The 18789-nt window shown below is 44.4% G+C and overlaps 1 protein-coding gene across 2 annotated transcripts in view; it reads right to left on the bottom strand.

The window, feature by feature from the left end:
• The window catches only part of kif6 (kinesin family member 6), a 705324-nt gene that overhangs the window by 538586 nt on the left and 147949 nt on the right, over positions 1 to 18789 (bottom strand). For both annotated transcript variants that reach the window (XM_085997944.1, XM_085997945.1), the window contains exons 7-8: positions 13305 to 13511; positions 12071 to 12214 (exon numbers count right to left, since the gene is read on the bottom strand). In XM_085997944.1, the coding sequence (XP_085854070.1) occupies positions 12071 to 12214; positions 13305 to 13511 (351 nt within the window). The remainder of the gene's footprint in view (positions 1 to 12070; positions 12215 to 13304; positions 13512 to 18789) is intronic.

Below are 18789 nucleotides of genomic sequence, written 5' to 3'. Positions count from 1 at the left end.
CCAGAATTGCACACAATACTCCAGTTGAGGCCGAACCAGTGTTTTATAAAGGTTCATCATAACTTCCTTGCTTTTGTACTCTATGCCTTTATTTATTTATAAACCCCAGTATCCCATATGCTTTTTTAACTGCTTTCTCAACCTGCTCTGCCACCTTCAACGATTTGTGCACATATACCCCCAGGTCTCTCTGTTCATGTACCCCCTTTAGGATTGTACCCTTTAGTTTATATTGCCTCTCCTCGTTCTTCCTCTTCGCACTTTTCTGCATTAAATTTCATCTGCCACGTGTCTGCCCATTTCACCAGATAATGTCCTCTTGAAATCTATCACTATCCTCCTCACTGCACTTCCAAGTTTTGTGTCGTCTGCAAATTTTGAAATTGTGCCCTGTATTATGTCCATGTGTAATTGAGACACGGACTGCAGGAGTTGGTTATAACAGGTCTTTACTGAGTGGAGACAACCTGGAACTACTATGCAAAAGTTACTACACAGGCTTATATACAGGGGTGGTCACTACTGGTACTGCAGTATACAGGGGTTGCAGAATATAGTTCCTTCTGCAAAGTACATACACTACAATTCCTCCCCTTTTAGCTAAACAGTACATAACATTCGATTAATAATTAAATAACATATTTACAATTACAGTTGCTAGATACATCAGTTGAAGTTAAGCAATTATAAGTTCAGTCTTTGAGGAGGCTTCCTAATTCTGTCTGGATAACGCCTCTTTGGGGTATCAGGTTCTTCTGGCAAAGTTGATTCGGGATCAACGTCATTGTTTGGTTTGTCTGCTTCCAATGTCACTGATTCTGAGGTAGATGCAATTGGTACTTCGGTTTCATCACCAGGTGTATCGGATCGTGGTGTGGAATTGACGTTTTCCAGTGACTCTAGAATCTGGTCAGCATGGCGTCTTACAATGCTCTCTCCAACGTCCACGGTATACATTAGAGGTCCTTGCCGTGTACAGATCGTTCCTGGCTGCCATTTCTCTGTGCGGTAGTCCCGGGCCAAAACTGGTTGACCTATCTTAAAACTCCTGGTCGGCCGTTCATTCATATTCTGAAACTGCCTGTTCTCCACATCTCTTCTGATGTTTGGCTTAAACAAATCCAAGCGGCATCGTAGTCTTCGATTGAAGAACATCATGGCTGGAGTTTGGTTGCTAACCGCATGTGTCGCATTCCGGTAGGCAAACAAGAAGTTATCCACCTTGTGTTGTAGGGGTATGTCTTCATTACACATTGCCTTGATAGCCTTCTTGAATGTTTGAACGAACCTCTCAGCCAATCCATTGGTGGCTGGATGATATGGGGCAGATGTGTAATGTTTAACACTATTGTTCTTTAAGAACCTCCGGAACTCTTCAGACACAAACTGTGGTCCATTGTCGGAGCAAATCTGTTCCGGCAGCCCATTTCTGGCGAATATGGTTCGTAAGACTGATAGTTTTTTCTGTGGTGGTTGAGGACATTTTTATTACCTCTGGCCACTTTGAATGTGCATCCACCGCAATCAAAAACATCGAGTCCATAAATGGACCAGCAAAATCAATGGGCACCCTTTGCCATGGAGATGAGGGCCACTCCCAAGGATGTAGAGGGGCTTGTGGTGGGGCGTTTTGGACCTTCTGGCATCCTGTACAGCTCTTGGTCATCTCTTCGATTTCTCTATCGATTCCCGGCCACCACACAAACGCTCTGGCTAAGTTCTTCATTTTTACCCCTCCCAGATGACCCTCATGAAGCTCATTGAGCACTCTATCCTTCAATTTGGGTGGAATTACTACTCTGGATCCACACATCAAGGTTCCTCTGCACACTGACAGCTGTTCTCTTCTCGGCGAGAATGCTGGCAGCAGTGCTTCGCCATGTGCTGGCCATCCCTTCACCGTTAAATCATAGACCCAGGAGAGTGTCGGGTCATTTCGTGTTTCCTTTTCTATGTTTGCATTCGTCACAGGGAGACATTCGACTATGGTCGAGTGGAATATCTCCACTGGATCCACTGCAGGTGCTTCTTCCACCGTCGGCAACGGTAGGCGCGACAATCCATCAGCATTCCCATGCTGTTTAGTTCCTTTGTACTCGATGTCATATTGGTGTGCCCCTAGGAAAAGGGACCACCTCTGTAGCCGTTGTGCTGTCATTATCGGCACGCCCTTCTGAGGGTTGAAAATGGAGACAAGAGGTTGATGATCAGTTAGTAGAGTAAATTTCTGACCGTGCAGGTAGTGATTGAACTTCTTCACCCCCCACACCAGGCTGAGGGCCTCTCTGTCAATCTGGGCGTAGTTACGCTCGGCTGAAGTTAACGAGCGTGACGCAAAAGCTATCGGCCTCTCTGAACCATCAAGGAATTTATGTGACAGTACCGCTCCAATGCCGTAGGGAGACGCATCACACGCCAGTCTTATCGGTAGTGATGGGTTGTAGTGAGCCAATACTTCTCTTGAAGTGATTAGGTCCTTACTCTTCTGAAAGGCCCATTTACATTCATCGCTCCATTTCCATGCTACTCCGGTTTGTAGTAGGGCGTTCAGTTGGTGCAGAATTGTGGACAAATTCGGCAAAAACTTATGGTAGTAATTCACCAATCCGAGGAATGACCTCAGTTGCGACACATTTTCAGGCGCTGGAGCCTTAACTACCGCTTCAATTTTGTCAGGGGACTTATGTAACCCCTCTTCATCAATCACGTGGCCACAATACGATATCTGTTTCTTAAAAAACTCGCACTTGGGGCGATTGGCTCGTAGCCCATGTTCTCTTAGTCTAGTGAGCACCTGCTCTAGGTTGGCAAGGTGTTCACTGTTATCTTCACCTGTCACTAGGATGTCATCCAAGTAACACTGAGTCCCCGGAATCCCTTGCAGGACTTGTTCCATCGCTCTTTGCCATATCGCCGGAGCTGATGCTACTCCGAATACCAGTCGATTATACTGGTAAAGACCTTTGTGAGTGTTTATCGTGAGATACCTCCTAGAGGATTCTTCAACCTCCATCTGCAAATATGCTTGTGCTGGGTCAATTTTTGTAAAACGCTTCCCTCCAGATAGTGAGGCGAAAATATCTTCTATCCTCGGAAGAGGATATTGTACTGTGTGAAGGACTGGGTTCACCGTCACCTTGAAGTCCCCACAGATGCGAACCTTCCTTGGCTCCTCAGACTTATTGTTTAACGTTTTCTTCATGACAGGAACGATGGGTGTCGCCCACTCGCTCCAGTCTACCTTAGATAACACGCCTGCATTCTCCAGATTCTCCAGCTCTGCCTCGACGGCTGGACGAATTGCATATGGTACCGGTCTTGCTTTGAAAAACTTGGGAATTGCATTCTCTTCTATTTTTATCGAGGCGGTTACGCCTTTAAGAGTTCCCAGTTCTTGTTGAAATACCTCTTTGGCGTTGGCTAAGATTGTTGACAATCGTCCAGGAGTGACGTCGTCATCCTTTTTACCAGCCACCGTCAGTGCCTGAATGGAGTGCCAGTCTAAACTTATCTTTCTGATCCATTCACCTCCCAATAACGGTGGTCCACCATCTTGCAGTATGTACAGATACAATTTCTGTATTTCCTTGCCGTTGTATTCGACAGGCACCCTTATTTTTCCTCTGGGGTATACTTTTTGCCCCGTACACGTCTTCAAGACAATGGACGTCTCTTTCATGGGTATGTGTGAGAATAGCCGCTCGTAGTCTCGTCGATTCATGACGGTCAGAGCTGATCCTATATCCAATTCCATTTTGACTTGGGACCCTGCTATCGTGAGGGTGACCCAAATGGTTTGGTGATCCTCTTTTGCGATTACGTTGTGAAGTTTGAGACAGCTTAGTCTCTTGTTCCCAGATTCACTATCGCTCATCTGGTCTTCGGAACTGTCTGTCATCTTTTGTACTTTCCTGTACTGTTCCTTAGTAGCCTTTTTGTTGTCGTTAGTCTTCTTCCCAGACCTGCAAACTCGTGCAATGTGTCCCATCTTTCCGCATTGCCTGCATATTTTGTCCTTGGACCAGCAGTCCTTCTGGTCATGGGCTGTTCTGCCACAGCGATAACATTTTTCAAATCCCCGTGTCATTTCGTGGGTGCCATATTCCTGTGGCTTTTGCTGTATTTCCGCGGCTCCCCTTGCTGCTGCTTCGTACGATACTGCCACGCTGAAAGCCTTATCTAGCGTCGGCTCTTTCTCTGAGAGTAACCTCTTCTGGGTTCCTTCACTCAGGAGTCCACAGACAAATTTGTCCCGTAGGGTATCTGCCAGTCCTGCTCCGAACTGGCAGTGCTTTGATAGCTTGCGTAGTTCCGTAAGGTAATCAGCATTGCTCTCATCTTTATGCTGATTTCTCCTGTGGAATTTAAATCTTTCTGCTATCAGCAGCGGTGTAGGATTTAGGTGTTCCTGTAGGATATCAACAATTTCGTTAAAACTCTTCGCCTTCGGTTTGGCTGGAGTAATCAGGTTCCGCAATAGGCCATACGTTCTTGCGCCCATTAAGTTTAGTAGTACCAATGCCTTTTTCTCATCGGCTACTTCGTTTGCCTCGCAATATACCTCGACTCTTTCCACATACGTGGTCCAGTCTTCTATTGCATTATCGAAGGCAGTGATATCGCCAGTCTTTGGCATCTTGAAAATCTAAGACGGCGCCTCCCGCGCTTTATTTCCCCGTCGTCGGAGCAACCCTGCGGAACACTTGCCTCCCTCTTCTCGGGTCTGTACGCTGCCCGGTTTCGTAGCACCGGCCGCGCCCTGTGTGCTCCACCCTCTCTCTCTCTCCTCTTCCCGACAACGCTGCTCGGCCCCGTTGAAAAGCCACCCGATCGAGCTCTAGACCACCGCAGCCCAGGAAGGATCAGTGTACTACCTGCCACCAGCCCGATTAGCTGAAACACCATCGACAGGATAACCAAGCCCCGCTCTCGACAGCCTCTTCTGCAATTCTTCAACTCCGATGAATCAGAGGCGGATGCCCACGGTCGACGCCCGTTTCTTCTGTTCGTTTGATTTTTTTTTCTTTCTTCTGGCCTCGACCTCTGATAACTTCGCTTCAGGGATGGATCCCCAGGAGGTGGTGCAGAGTGTAGGTAAGTTTGGATCTGCTCATCGCCAGTATTATGTCCGTGTGTAATTGAGACACGGACTGCAGGAGTTGGTTATAACAGGTCTTTACTGAGTGGAGACAACCTGGAACTACTATGCAAAAGTTACTACACAGGCTTATATACAGGGGTGGTCACTACTGGTACTGCAGTATACAGGGGCTGCAGAATATAGTTCCTTCTGCAAAGTACATACACTACACCCTGTACTCCCAAGTCCAAGTCATTAATATATAAAGAAAAGCAGTGGCCCTAGTACCGACCTCTGGGGAACATCACTGTATACCTTCCTCCAGTCTGAAAAACAACCATCCAGATGTGGTCTCACCAAAGCCCTGTACAATCATAGTAAGGTTTCCTTACTCTTAAGAGCAGGGATAAATATTGTAGAGAATGTTTGAGAGCAAAACATTAGAACCGAAATTTGTAAATTAACATCTTTACATCACCATACTAGTAAACATTTCCAAGTCAGTCTGATTGGTTCTTCTGTCCAGGAAGAAAGATGAATGTTTATTTCTGTTAAATCATAGCTTTTCCTGCTTTTTGTTTTTAATTCAGTAACATACTGTGTATGTGTTTTACTGCACTTGTGAATAAGTGCTGCATTTTTGACATGTTACATGGGGCGGGGGGTGCTGGTTCAAGAAGACAACATTTATTAATGGAAGTGATTGAAGTTTAAATACCCATTTTTGTTCAATTATTTTTAATACTGTGAACTAAAGAACTACAACAGCACTTTATATTTGTTGGGTGTCTGGTTGCACTGTGAATAATATGCTAATTACTTATGTGGACGTCCAGCACGTCAGCGCCATAGGAAAGCCGCTGCTCCTGCTGCTAGTGCAGCCATTGCTATAGTGACATGAGGGATGGGCTAATACATTGAAAATTTTAAAATAAATACAAACTGCATGAATAGATATGCCTCTTTCAGCTCACCTTGGGCTTTTGGATTGTTTGTCGATGTGTAACTGAGTGATGTTTCTGAAGTGTTAATGCATTATTAAGCAGTTCTTTTATATCCCAGTCATTTCTGACAAGTAATTTTTTTAAAATAGAGTTTGTACATGTTTATAAAAGCTTTTAATTAATTCTACCATAAACAAACTTGCAGAATGGGCATGTAAATGACAAATTAATTTCAATATAGATAAGTGTGAGGTGGTGCATTTTGGTAGGAGGAATAAGGAGGCCACCTACTCCTTGGAAAATAGGAGTCTAAATGGAGTAGAGGTGCAAAGGGATCAAGAGGTAAAGATTCACAAATCATTAAAAGTAGCAACGCAGGTTAAAAAATCCATAAATGTGCAAATAAAGCACTGGGATTCATTTCTAGAGGAATTGAATTCAAAAGCAGAGAAGTCATGTTAAACTTGTATAGAACCTTGTCTGATTGGCTCATGATTTGAGACGGTGGGATGGCAATATGGCATTACTGTATATATGCTTTTAAGTGGTTGCTGTTGTTGTAAAAGTTGTTATTGTTGTAGAATTTGCCCACAGACGAAAAGGTCATGCTCAAAGGAATTCATGGCCCGCTCAGTACAAAAAAAAATTAGAGGGAACATTGCTGCTGATCCAGATTCAGAGAAAAAATTTCCGCATAGTCGTTGCAAAGTAGGATTGCCCGGACCTGCAGAAATGGTTGGCGGCATCTTAATAGATGTGGTCAATCAGGCAATGCTAGATCTTGATCACCCTGGCATGCCTTATTTTCCATGCAGTGCCACTGAAAGCATAACATATGGTGTTTGGGGTCCTTCCAAGGTAGCATCCAACATTACATTTAGTCTAGCATTTGGCTATCTTTGTCATGCATTGGGTCCACTGTCCCAGCTTTCTTTAGTAAGAGGAGTCTCTACCTACAAAGTGATGTATGTCCACTTGTGACTCCAGTTGCTGCTGTGCTGGCACCTGCCTGGCATCCCTCTATAGGTCCACCTTTTTCTTCCAAACATGCCAGATAGAAGAGTCCCATTGGGAAACTGATTAGTGCCAACAATTGTTGTGGAGGAAGAAAATAATTTATAACAATTGACCATTGGCTCATGAAAAACCAAACAGGCCATCAGGAAAGAAAGCAAAATAAAAGCTGTAATGTAATAGCTAAAATACACTTCTCTTTATACTACTGTGACCTGCAGGATACTTAACTGTGTCCAAGTTGCCCTGGGTGCCCATTGCAAATGGCTGTTCTTTTATTGGATGTCCTGTACACTAGTACAGCAAATGGCATGCAGGATGGATACACCTCAAATGATTAAAATGTAGTGCCCGCTTGTTGGCGGTGGGTGCTTCTACTGCCGTTGGTTCCCCCACTTGAGAATGTGTTGGGCTCCAATCTCATTTTCTGTATCCCGCCACCGCAACATCTGCCGTGGACAGTAGAAATAGGACAATCCGGGCTAGGGTGTCCAAAATTACTGATAGTGGGGCCCCAGTTACACAATCCCAGGATATACGCCAGGATCATGCTCACCAGTGCCCTCCTGCGCCAATCCCACAAGAGTATACAGGGTCGGGGGAGGGCACTTAATTAGCATGGGGCCAACAAGCACCAACCACCAGTATGAGCACAACAAAGGCAACTATCTGACCCAGAAGGCCACAAGGTGCAGCACTAATGGCCGGGCTGGGGCTGGGGGAGGAGGGGGGGCAGTGGGGCATTCGGGAGTTATCAGGGCTCTACCCAAAAATACAAGATTGGCACCACTCTATAAACACAAAAAAAACTCAGTTTCAGAGTTCAATGTCACAACCTAAGCATGGACCCCTATCATGAACCCCACTTCTGTCATCCATGCTGGTACGTCTTTTTCTTCTGGGCATACTGGCGAACAATCCATTAGGCCATGGATCCCAGGCTAGGCCACAGCAACTCTCGGCCTTCGGAGTTCCTGTCCCCTCACCATCACTGGCCTTGGAAGGGGCAGGCAGAGGTTCCATCTCTGACAAGTTCCCACAGAAATCCCCACTTAAGGTCGGGATAAAATATTCAGGTTCTAGAACGAATGGGTGTCTGCTAGAAGAGTCAAAGAATTTCGGCACTAATGTTCCAAAACCTACCTTACCAATGGTGAATAGAAGGTTAAATTAACTTTTTCTGCCTTAGCCAAATGCCCTTGAGATACATTCCAGTACTAGATTAGCCTCATTGACAATAGCTCCCCATTGACTGAAAACTTGGGTGTATGATTAATAAACATCCATTCAAAAAAAATTGTGTTCCACGTTTGCAAGCAAGCACCCATTCACTGTGTCCATCTTCCATTTATATCTATATTAAAGTCCATCTGTCACTCCTTAACCTTTCCTCTTAATTGATCTACACCTATTTGATTGCTATCAATCTCCCATAAGCTTATCGCATCTAGACAAGTTATTGCCAGCATATTTTATAATACGGGACTAGACATAACATCCTCCAGTAGTGATAAAATAGGATTGGCATCAATTCATCACGATTAGGATAATATAACAATTCATTAAAGTATTGCATTCGGCACTACAAAATAAATCACATTCTGTGGAAAAACAAGAGTGTTGGGATTTACACCATAAAAATTGCAAAGAAAATGTCTTCTGTTCCCAGGGAAATCCTTTCAGACACCCTATAGCAGCAGAACAATGCACAGGTTCATGGTTGTGAAGGCAAACTTACGGAAAATACCAAGAGTGCTTTCTTTACGTAGAGGATGAACAATAGCTGGAACATGTTGCTAAGCTGTTTTCCTCATTTAAAAAACATGAAGAAACAGCTAGATGTTTTAGAGTCATAACGGCACAGAAGGAGGCCATTCGAGTCCGTGCCGGCTCTCTGTAGAGCAATCCAGTCAGTCCCATTCCCCAGCTCAATCCCCATAGCCCTGCAAGTTTATTTCCCTCAAGTGCCTATCCAGTCTCCCCTTGAAAACATTGACTGTCTCCGCTTCCACCACTTCTGTCGGCAGCGAGTTCCAGGTCCTCACCACTCGCTGCGTAAAAAAGTTTTTCCTCACATCCCCCCTGTATCTCTTGCCCAAAACTTTAAATCTGTGTCCCCTAGTCCTTGTACCATCAACTAGTGGGAACAGCCTTTCCCTGTCTAGCCTATCCAAACCCGTCATAATCTTGTACACCTCTATCAAATCACCCCTCAACCTCCTTTGCTCTACAATACAATACAATACAAATCGCTTTATTGGCATGATAAGGTACATCTTATGTTGCCAAAGCATCAAAATACATTTATGGTTGAACACATAATGAAAACAAATCTAGCTTCTCCAACCTGTCCTTGTAGCTAAGATCCCCCATCCCTAGAACCATTCTGGTAAATCTCCTCTGCAGCCTCTCAAAGGCCTTCACATCCTTCCTAAAGTGTGGTGACCAGAACTGGATGCAATACTCCAGCAGCACGGTGGCATAGTGGTTAGCACTGTTGCCTCACAGCGCCAGAGACCCGGGTTCGAATCCGGCCTCGGGTGACTGTCTGTGTGGAGTTTGCACATTCTCCCCGTGTTTGCGTGGGTTTCCTCCGGGTGCTCCGGTTTCCTCCCACAGTCCAAAGATGTGCGGGTTAGGTTGATTGGCTATGATAAATTGACCCTTAGTGTTAGGGGGATTAAATACGTGGGGTTACGAGGATAGGGTGGGATATGTGTTGGTGTAGGGGTTACGGGGATCGGGTGGGATATGTGTTGGTGTAGGGGTTACGGGGATCGGGTGGGATATGTGTCGGTGCAGGCTCGATGGGCCGAAATGGCCTCTATCTGCACTGTGGGGTTTCTGTGATTCTGTGATTCTGTGAGTTGTGACCTAACCAGCACTTTATAAAGGTTCAGCATAACTTCTCTACTTTTGTACTCAATACCTCTCAAGATCCCATATGCTTTGTTAACCACTCTCTCAATATGACCTGTCACCTTCAGGGACCTATGCACATTAACTCCCACGTCCCTCTGTCCCTGCACACTCTTTAAAACTGTGCCATTAAGTGTATATTGCCTCTCCCTGTTCCTTCTGCCAAAATGCATCACCTCACACTTTTCTGTATTGTATTCCATCTGCCACTTGTTTGCCCATTCTGCGAGCCTTTCTATGTCCTGTTGCAGTCGACTGGTATCATCACTACTGTTTGCCACACCCCCAAGTTTGGTGTCATCAGCAAATTTAGAAATTCTGGTCTGTATTCCAATAACCAGGTCATTTATATATATCAAAAAAAGCAGTGGCCCCAGCACTGACTCTTGGGGAACACCACTGTCTACCATCCTCCAATCTGAAAAACAGCCATTTACCACAATTCGCTGTTTTCTGTCCTTAAGCCAATTTCTTGACCAAGCTGCCACTGACCCACCTATTCCACGAGCCTCAATTTTGTTAACCCGCCTTCGATGTGGTACTTTGTCAAATGCCTTCCTAAAATCCATGTAGACAACATCCATTGCATTCCCTTCATCAATCCTCTCTGTTACTTCATCAAAAAATTCAATTAGGTTCGTCAAACACGATCTGCCTTTTACAAACCCGTGTTGGCTCTCCTTAATTAGCTTAAACCTCTCCAAATGCCCGTTAATTTTTTCCTTGATTATTGTTTCTAAAACTTTACCCACCACTGATGTTAAACTGACCGACCTGTAGTTACTAGGATTGTCCTTACACCCTTTCTTGAACAATGGTGTCACATTTGCCACTTTCCAATCCTCAGGCACCTCCCCCGCATCTAGGGAAAATTGGAAAATTATGGCAAGCCCTTCCGCTATCTCCTCCCCCAATTCCCTGGGATGCAAGCCATCTGGACCAGGCAACTTATCCACTCTAAGCATACCCAGTCTGTCTAGTACATCCTGTCTATCAATTTTCACCCCTTCCATTGCTTCTACCTTTTCCACTTCTACTGATATTTTGTCAGCATCCACCTCCTTAGTAAACACCGGTTCAAAGTACTCATTGAGTATTCTAGTCTTGCCCTGCGCCTCTAAGCATATATCACCTTTGTCTCTAATAGGCCCCACCCTGCCTCTTACTACCTGCTTACTGTTTACATGCCGGTTGAAGATTTTTGGGTTCCCTTTTATGTTAACCGCCATTCTACTCAAATATTCTCTCTTTGCCAATCTTATTTTCATCCCCTCTCAACTTATTGTATTTGGTCTGGTTCTCACCTGACATGCATCATACACCCTCATTTTTTGTTTCATCATCTTCTCCATCTCTCTCGTCATCCAAGGACCCCTGGCTTTGGTTCCCTTACCCTTCCCTCTTGTTGGAATGTACCTAGCCTGTACTTGGAACATCTCCTCCTTAAAGATGACCCATTGTTCCGTTACAGTTTTTCCTGTCAGTCTTTGGTTCCATTTTACCCTGGCTAGATCCTTTTGCATCCCATTGAAGTTAGCCCTATTCCAGTTTAGAAGTTCCACTCTAGATTGTTCCTTGCTCCTCTCCATTGCTAATCTAAATCATGATACGACGATCACTTGTACCCAAGTGTTCTCCCACAGACACTTGGTTGTTCTGGCCCACCTCATTCCCCAGCACCAGATCCAGCAATGCCTCCTTCCTAGTTGGGCCAAGAACATACTGGTCAAGGAAATTCTCCTGAACACGTTCCAGAAATTCCTCCCCCTCCTTTCCCTTTACCCTAGCATTATCCCAATCGATATGTGGGTAATTAAAGTCGCCCAACATCACCACTCTATAGCTCTTGCATGTCTCTGCGATTTCCCTGCAGATTTCCTCCTCTACCTCCCTCTCACTATTTGGAGGCCTGTAGAATACCCCCAATAGCGTGATCATACCCTTTTTGCTCCTCAACTCTAACCAAATGGATTCTGTCCTTGTCCCCTCAAGAACATCCTCCCTTTCCAACGCTACAATGAAAAGATATGTTCAACTGGGCCAAAGATTCTCTTTCAAACATATTTTGTGAACTCTACATAGACAAAGTCGAGAGAAATCAAGATGAACATGCCTCCAAGTTCCTCTTATCCACAGATAACGTTGCCACCATAGTTGTCATGCAGTTTCCTCCCAGACTGTCTCGCAGAACAGATGTCATCATTGAGTTTCGATAAGGGATGTGTGTGCGATTCTTTTCTGCAAGTGCGATAATAACCTGTAATTTAAATGAATAATTTCAACTGTGCTCCTTGATTCAGGGAATAACCAACGTACACACTTACATTTGGAAATTGTACAAGGCAGATTGCTTCATTAGTCATATTTCTGCACATCACCTTTTTTTAGATGAACGATCAACTCTGTGCCAGAAAAGAGCATAGCGTTGATTATGTAACATTAGCAGAGTGCAAGACCTGGTGAAAAAGATTGACCATCAATCTAAAGCTGCAGTAATCAAGCCTCTTGTCAGGGAGTCATAGGGATGCTACTTGCAGCAGTAAGACAGCCATTCTCAACCTGGATTGCTTTACCTCCCCTCCCCTTCCCCCACCAAGTCTAAAAGAAGATGCACCAAGTCGAACAGCACATGCAGAAAACAATTAAACCTCAATCCATCAAACTGGGTCCTAAGTGTTAGGAATATAAGTAAACAGCTTCCAAGTAAATTGATAATGATGTACTGAAGCCTAGACAGTGATGGTGAGTTTAGTGAAACAATATCAAGCAAGGCAGTGTGTGTATGCCTGGATTGACACAAAATAAAACTAGGTAACTGTGCAAACAAAAGTACAAAAATGTATGCAAAATTGAAATTATGTTTACTGCAATAGATATTTTTCCCTAGATGGTGTCTTCAAATCTCTTGACTTTACAGCAACAGTTTGATGTAAAATAATGAAAGGGGGAAAATGCTAAGGCCAGGAGTGAGTTCTGAGAAATATTTGTACAAGTGAGACCATCTGGCTGCGACAGTCCTTGTGGGCAGCCTCATAAATAGTGATGTTTATTATATCACACTGCTAATTCCATTTATACGACATGCTTTTGAAAAAGATATAGATTTTTTGGAAATATGAAAACTATCTCCAGTCCCCAATCTCACATGATATAAAAATTCTATAGTAATCCATTGCACTTATCCATAATATGTCACTCATTACACATATACAGTAGTGACTGATATCATTTGGCTGCAATAATTATACCATTTGACTGGTCAATGCAATGAGAACAATGACGATGTTTTTTCATTTTAGATTATTTTTAAGTAAAATAATACGACTCGGTGTGGTCTCCAACCTTACCTGTTCTAGGTATGTCAGGGAGAGGTTAATGTATTTAGCCTCTGTCAATAGCTGTCCTCCCACTCCAGTCTTTGTGACACGCTCTGAGCCAGCCAGATCCACCAGGTGCAATTTGGACCGACGGATAGTGGCAGAGCCTGGCTCCCGACTGGAAACATGAATGGTGAAAATGCAGTGGGAACGGGTTGAGGCCTGGTTCATAGGGGTCTGATAAATGAAAACAAAAAGCACAAATATTAGATGCCCTAACACTATTATAGGTTCCTTGTTTTTTTTTAAAGAACTTCAGCTTTCACATAAAATAACCATTATTCCATAGAGGATTGGGACACTGTCTCTGAGAAATTTGTGCACTACATATATAAAGACCCTGCTCCAGGGTCTACCTTCAGTTACTTTTTTCCCCATGATCAGCTGCAGATTATCTCTGTTATCTTCCAGACCAGAAAAATGTACTCGACTCCAAATAAAGTCTTACAATAATGGTTGCAAGTAAGCTTGTCTCTTACCCTTGCACCTGACAAAACCCAATTGCCTGAGGATTGTCAGATATGGTTTCCTCCAATGGATTCTGACCAGATATGGGGTTGCTGTGATATGCCATCACTGTGGCTAGGTAAAGGATGACAATGCAGGGAGCTTCATCATGCAAAGGTCCTGCTGCATGCTCCACATGGGCTTTCTTGCTTCTAGATAAACCTGCCTATAACATGAAAGACAAGCAGCTTCTCCTTGTCATGCATACCTGGAGTAGACTCCCGAGTTCACTGGGTTGGATTGCTCCAGGGTACAGTACTTAGGCTTTGCTAGTGCTGCTTGTAAACCAGAGAATGATGTTCATTCTTAAGCAAGTAAAAAGGTTGCATACTGCAAAACTACAGAGTGTTCTCAGCGCTACTGTATATGTCTGTCATACAAGAGGCAGTTGACAAGTTCACTGCCAGCAGTGGAGAAGTCAATGACATTGAAAGGACAACTGCTAATTTAGCAGTGCGATGAGGCCAGGTCACCTGTCCACCCTATCTTGCAATCATTAAATTGATCATTTGGATGCCAACAGATAGGCTGATCAAATACTGTTTGCAACCCTGGAACTGAAATTTTACATTATATTGAGGCCCTTACTTCATTGCTTATTCTTTTAGCTTTTATGCTCTGACTAACCAAAATGAAAGTGCTGTGCACTGGCTTCATCAATCTTTTTGAGGGCTGGGCTCCATCCTTCAAAAATTATTTTCTCTCCTTCCTATGCAATATATAAATTTCCACCAAGGGACTGGATGACCTGCTCCCAAAATGTATATCAAAGTGCCATGTCGTGATTTCCTTCACTTCTCACTGAGAGGTACTTGGCTACAGCAGCATGGTTTGAGATTGTTAACTCAACCTGCAGAGTATCAGAAATGCAAATCTGCTCTGATCACTGTCTGAAGCCGCAATTCTGATATTATATAAATAATGGGCAGAATTCTAACCTTCCCCCACCCGCGGCAGAAACTATGCCCGGGAGTTGGGGGGGGGGGAGGTGCAGTTAAAACGAGGGAAGTGACTTACCCCCTCTGATCCAGCTGCCTTCCTGCCGGGGCCCTGATATTAACCTGCTCTTTTGAGCAGGCAAGCAGAACCCGCAGAAAGGAAGCGGGGTCCTTCTTTAAATATGCAGATCAGATCCGATGAGGACATCAGAACCTGATCTGCAGGCCTGAGTGTAGGAGCAGTGGCGGCTTCCCTGTCAGACAAGACCCGCCGGGAATGGGATCGTGGGCCAGCAGAGGTAAGTTTTAAAATTTTACTTCAGGTTTTCTTGTGGAGCAGGAGTAGTAGGAATAGTAGGGCTTCCTTTTTCCTGGGCTCCTGCCTTCTCCCGATCGTGTCCAGTTCCCCCCCGCCCCTCCCTTCCCCTCACCACTTAAGTGATTGCCAGAAGCGTTCCCACGGTTCACCGGCTGGGGCATCCTGCCACTGAACGTTTGTTCCTGCCTGCCGTCCAGGCAGTGATTCATGCGGGTCGGCAAGAAAATTTATGGCAAGATGGTTAAGATCGGCCGGGCCTCCACGTCTACAGGCTCCCCGGGTTTGACGCACGCTTCGGAGCTCACACGCACCTTACCTACCACACCCCCCAACCCCCGCCGCCTGTTGCTGAAGCACAGTCTGGAAACCTTTAAAAAGTGAATTAAATAGTAGCTTGAAAAAAAGGAATAGGGAGCGAGCAGGAGGGTGGAATGAGACCTGGTGGTTCATATGGAAAGAAACACTGGCATAGACTTGATGGGCTGAATGAACTGTTTCTGTTCTGTAACATTCTCTTATTCTGCTTTCTTTGGGGGAAAATAGGAATCACTCTTCCAATAAAAATACATTGTTCGAATAAAAACTGGCTAGTTAGTTCCTTTAGTAACAGAATGTTCCAGTTAATTACCTGTACTATCAGAACTGAAGGATGTAAACAACCCAAGGGCTGTCTAAATACAGAAAATTCTTTATCCTACACTACAAAAAACCCAAGGGCAGTTAGCTTAAAGGGTTGTGCTGCTTGGCAAAAAGTAGCTGGAAATCGTGAGGCTGAAATCATTCTGAACACAAACGTGTATCTGTAAAGTCACCCTGATTTTTGAAGTCCTGCAATGTGGACTTGATTCTGCCTTTGCAAACCCCCTGAATTGATCCCACAAAAACCTCCTGAATTGATCTCACAACATGACATTATATTTGACCCTATTATCAGTTACTATATTTGAACTAATTCAGAGATCACCTCTTCCTATTGTGACAGTCACACCAGATATTGTTTGAAGATAACTGCACAACTAATGGACCATTACATCCGAGTACAAAAGCATATTTTTTTTATTTTTTTTTTGAGAGCAGTAAAGTGGCACCACGTCTTAGAGACCAATATCGTGGGTCATGGCAGTGGGAGACATCTTAACTGAACCTTCCCAATCCAATTGACTTTGCATTTTCACTCGTTTTGCTCCAGAGAAGCAGAGGCGAGGTACCTATCTATCACAAGGAGGAGAAGGGACAATTTACAAGTCATCACCAGATAACCGCTACACACCTCACATCAAACAACTTAACAGCAACAGTGACAGTGGCCTAAGAGTAGTCTGTGGACCCCTTTTACTGCAAAAAGCGTATGGTGTGGTGAGAATTTACGAGGAAAAAAAGAGATTCTGCACTCTAATATTTTCTAAAAAAAATATACATTAAAGATAATCCAAAACAAACCTCTTTGGTTTGCCTCTTTATACATCTTCCTCCCCATGATTTTCACCATGTCTTAATCCCAGTAGGCAGTCACATTCATTAAACTAAGCTTACATTGGTAGAACATATTATTTTAACTTAACACAGAGCCACTTCCAAGATTGCCAACTGCCACAAGTTTAAATCCAAGCAATTGGCCTGAATCAAATCTTCCAGAATTTCCTATGTGCAGAACATTCAACTTCGGCTGGGCTCACGTCTGGCGGTGGTGGATCAGTTGTCCGTTAAATACCCCACCCAATATTACTTCCTACAATGTATAATGGGTGGCCGATCGCTTTCCGCCAGTTTTACGCCCCCACTGAAGTTGAAAGTTAACATAGAAACACAGAAGATAGGAGCAGGAGTAGGCCATTCGGCCCCTCGAGCCTGCTCTGCCATTCAATTAGATCATGGCTGATCATCCAAACTCAGTACCCTGTCCCTGCCTTCTCCCCATATCCCTTGATCCCTTTAGCCTTAAGAAATATATCCAACTCCTTCTTGAATATATTTAATGAATTGGCCTCAACTGCCTTCTGTGGTAGAGAATTCCACAGGTTCACCACTCTCTGGGTGAAGAAATTCCTCCTCATCTCTGTCCTAAATGGCTTACCCCTTATCCTTAGACTGTGACCCCTGGTTCTGGACTCCCCGACCATCGGGAACATCCTTCCAGCAGCTAGTCTGTCTAGTCCTGTTAGAATGTTATAAGTTTCGATGAGATTCCCCTCTCATTCTTCTAAACTCCAGCGATTACAAGCCCAATCGACCCAATCTCTCCTCATACGTCATTCCTGCCATCCCAGATATCAGTCTGGTGAATCTTCGCTGCACACCTTCCATGGCAAGAACATCCTTCCTCAGATAAGGCGACCAAAACTGCACACAATACTCAAGATGTGGCTTCACCAAGGCCCTGTACAACTGCAGCAGGACATCCTTGTTCCTGTACTCAAACCCCCTCGCTACGAAGGCCAACATACCATTTGCCTTCTTAACTGCCTGCTGTACCTGCATGCTTACTTTCAGCGACTGGTGCACAAGGACGCCCAGGTCTCGTTGCACTTCCCCTTCTCCCAATCTATTGCCATTTAGATAATAATCTGCCTTCCTGTTTTTGACACCAAGTGAATAACCTTGCATTTATCCACATTATATTGCATCTGCCATGCTTCTGCCCAATCACCCAACCTGTCCAAATCATACTGGAGTTTCTCGGCATCCTCCTCACAGCACACATGCCCACCCAGCTTTGTGTCGTCTGCAAACTTGGAGATATTACATCTAGTTCCCTCGTCCAGATCATTAATATATATTGTGAATAGCTGGGGTCCAAGGACCGATCCCTGCGGTACCCCACTACTCACTGCCTGCCACTCGGAAAAAGAGCCGTTTATTCCAACTCTTTGCTTTCTGTCTGCCAACCAGTTCTCTATCCAAGTCAATATCTTGCCCCCAATCCCATGTGCCTTAATTTTACACGCTAATCTCTTATGCGGGACCTTATCGAAAGCCTTTTGAAAATCCAAATACACCACATCCACTGGTTCTCCCTTATCTATTTTACCAGTTACATCCTCAAAAAATTCCAGTAGATTAGTCAAGCACGATTTCCCTTTTGTAAAGCCATGTTGACTTTGTCCGATCCGGTCACTTTTTTCCAAGTGCTCTGCCATACCGATGTCAGGCTTACCGGTCTGTAATTCCCCGTTTTCTCTCTACCACCCTTTTTGAACAGTGGGGTTGTTAAGTCCGTGAATGATTGAGACACGGACTAGCAGGAGAGGAAACAAAACGATCTTTACTGGTGAAAGGCATAAACGAATCTAACCAACAGAGGCTCTCTAGCGCCTTTTATACAGGGGTGGTCACTGCCGGTACTGCAGTCTGAGACCAGTTATTCTCTTAAAGGTACATACACAACAGGGGTAACATTAGCTACCCGGCAATCCATGGGTACTGTTCCAGAGTCTATCGAATTTTGGAAGATGACCAGCAATGCATCTACTATTTCTAGGGCCACTTCCTTAAGTACCCTAGGATGTAGATTATCAAGCCCTGGGGATTTATCAGCCCTCAATCCCATCAATTTCCCTAACACCATTTCCCTACAAATACTGATTTCTATCAGTTCCTCCCTTTCATTAGACCCTATGTTCCCCGACATCTTTGGGAGGTTATTTGTGTCCTCCTTTGTGAAGGTTATATTTCCCTTATCTGCATAAAATAG

This window comes from Somniosus microcephalus, chromosome 9, assembly GCF_052327205.1.
Source record: "Somniosus microcephalus isolate GS21.2 chromosome 9, FLI_Smic_1.0, whole genome shotgun sequence".
Lineage (NCBI taxonomy): Eukaryota > Metazoa > Chordata > Chondrichthyes > Squaliformes > Somniosidae > Somniosus > Somniosus microcephalus.
Note: the sequence above shows the minus strand (reverse complement) of the source record. Positions and strands in the feature narration are given on the sequence as shown.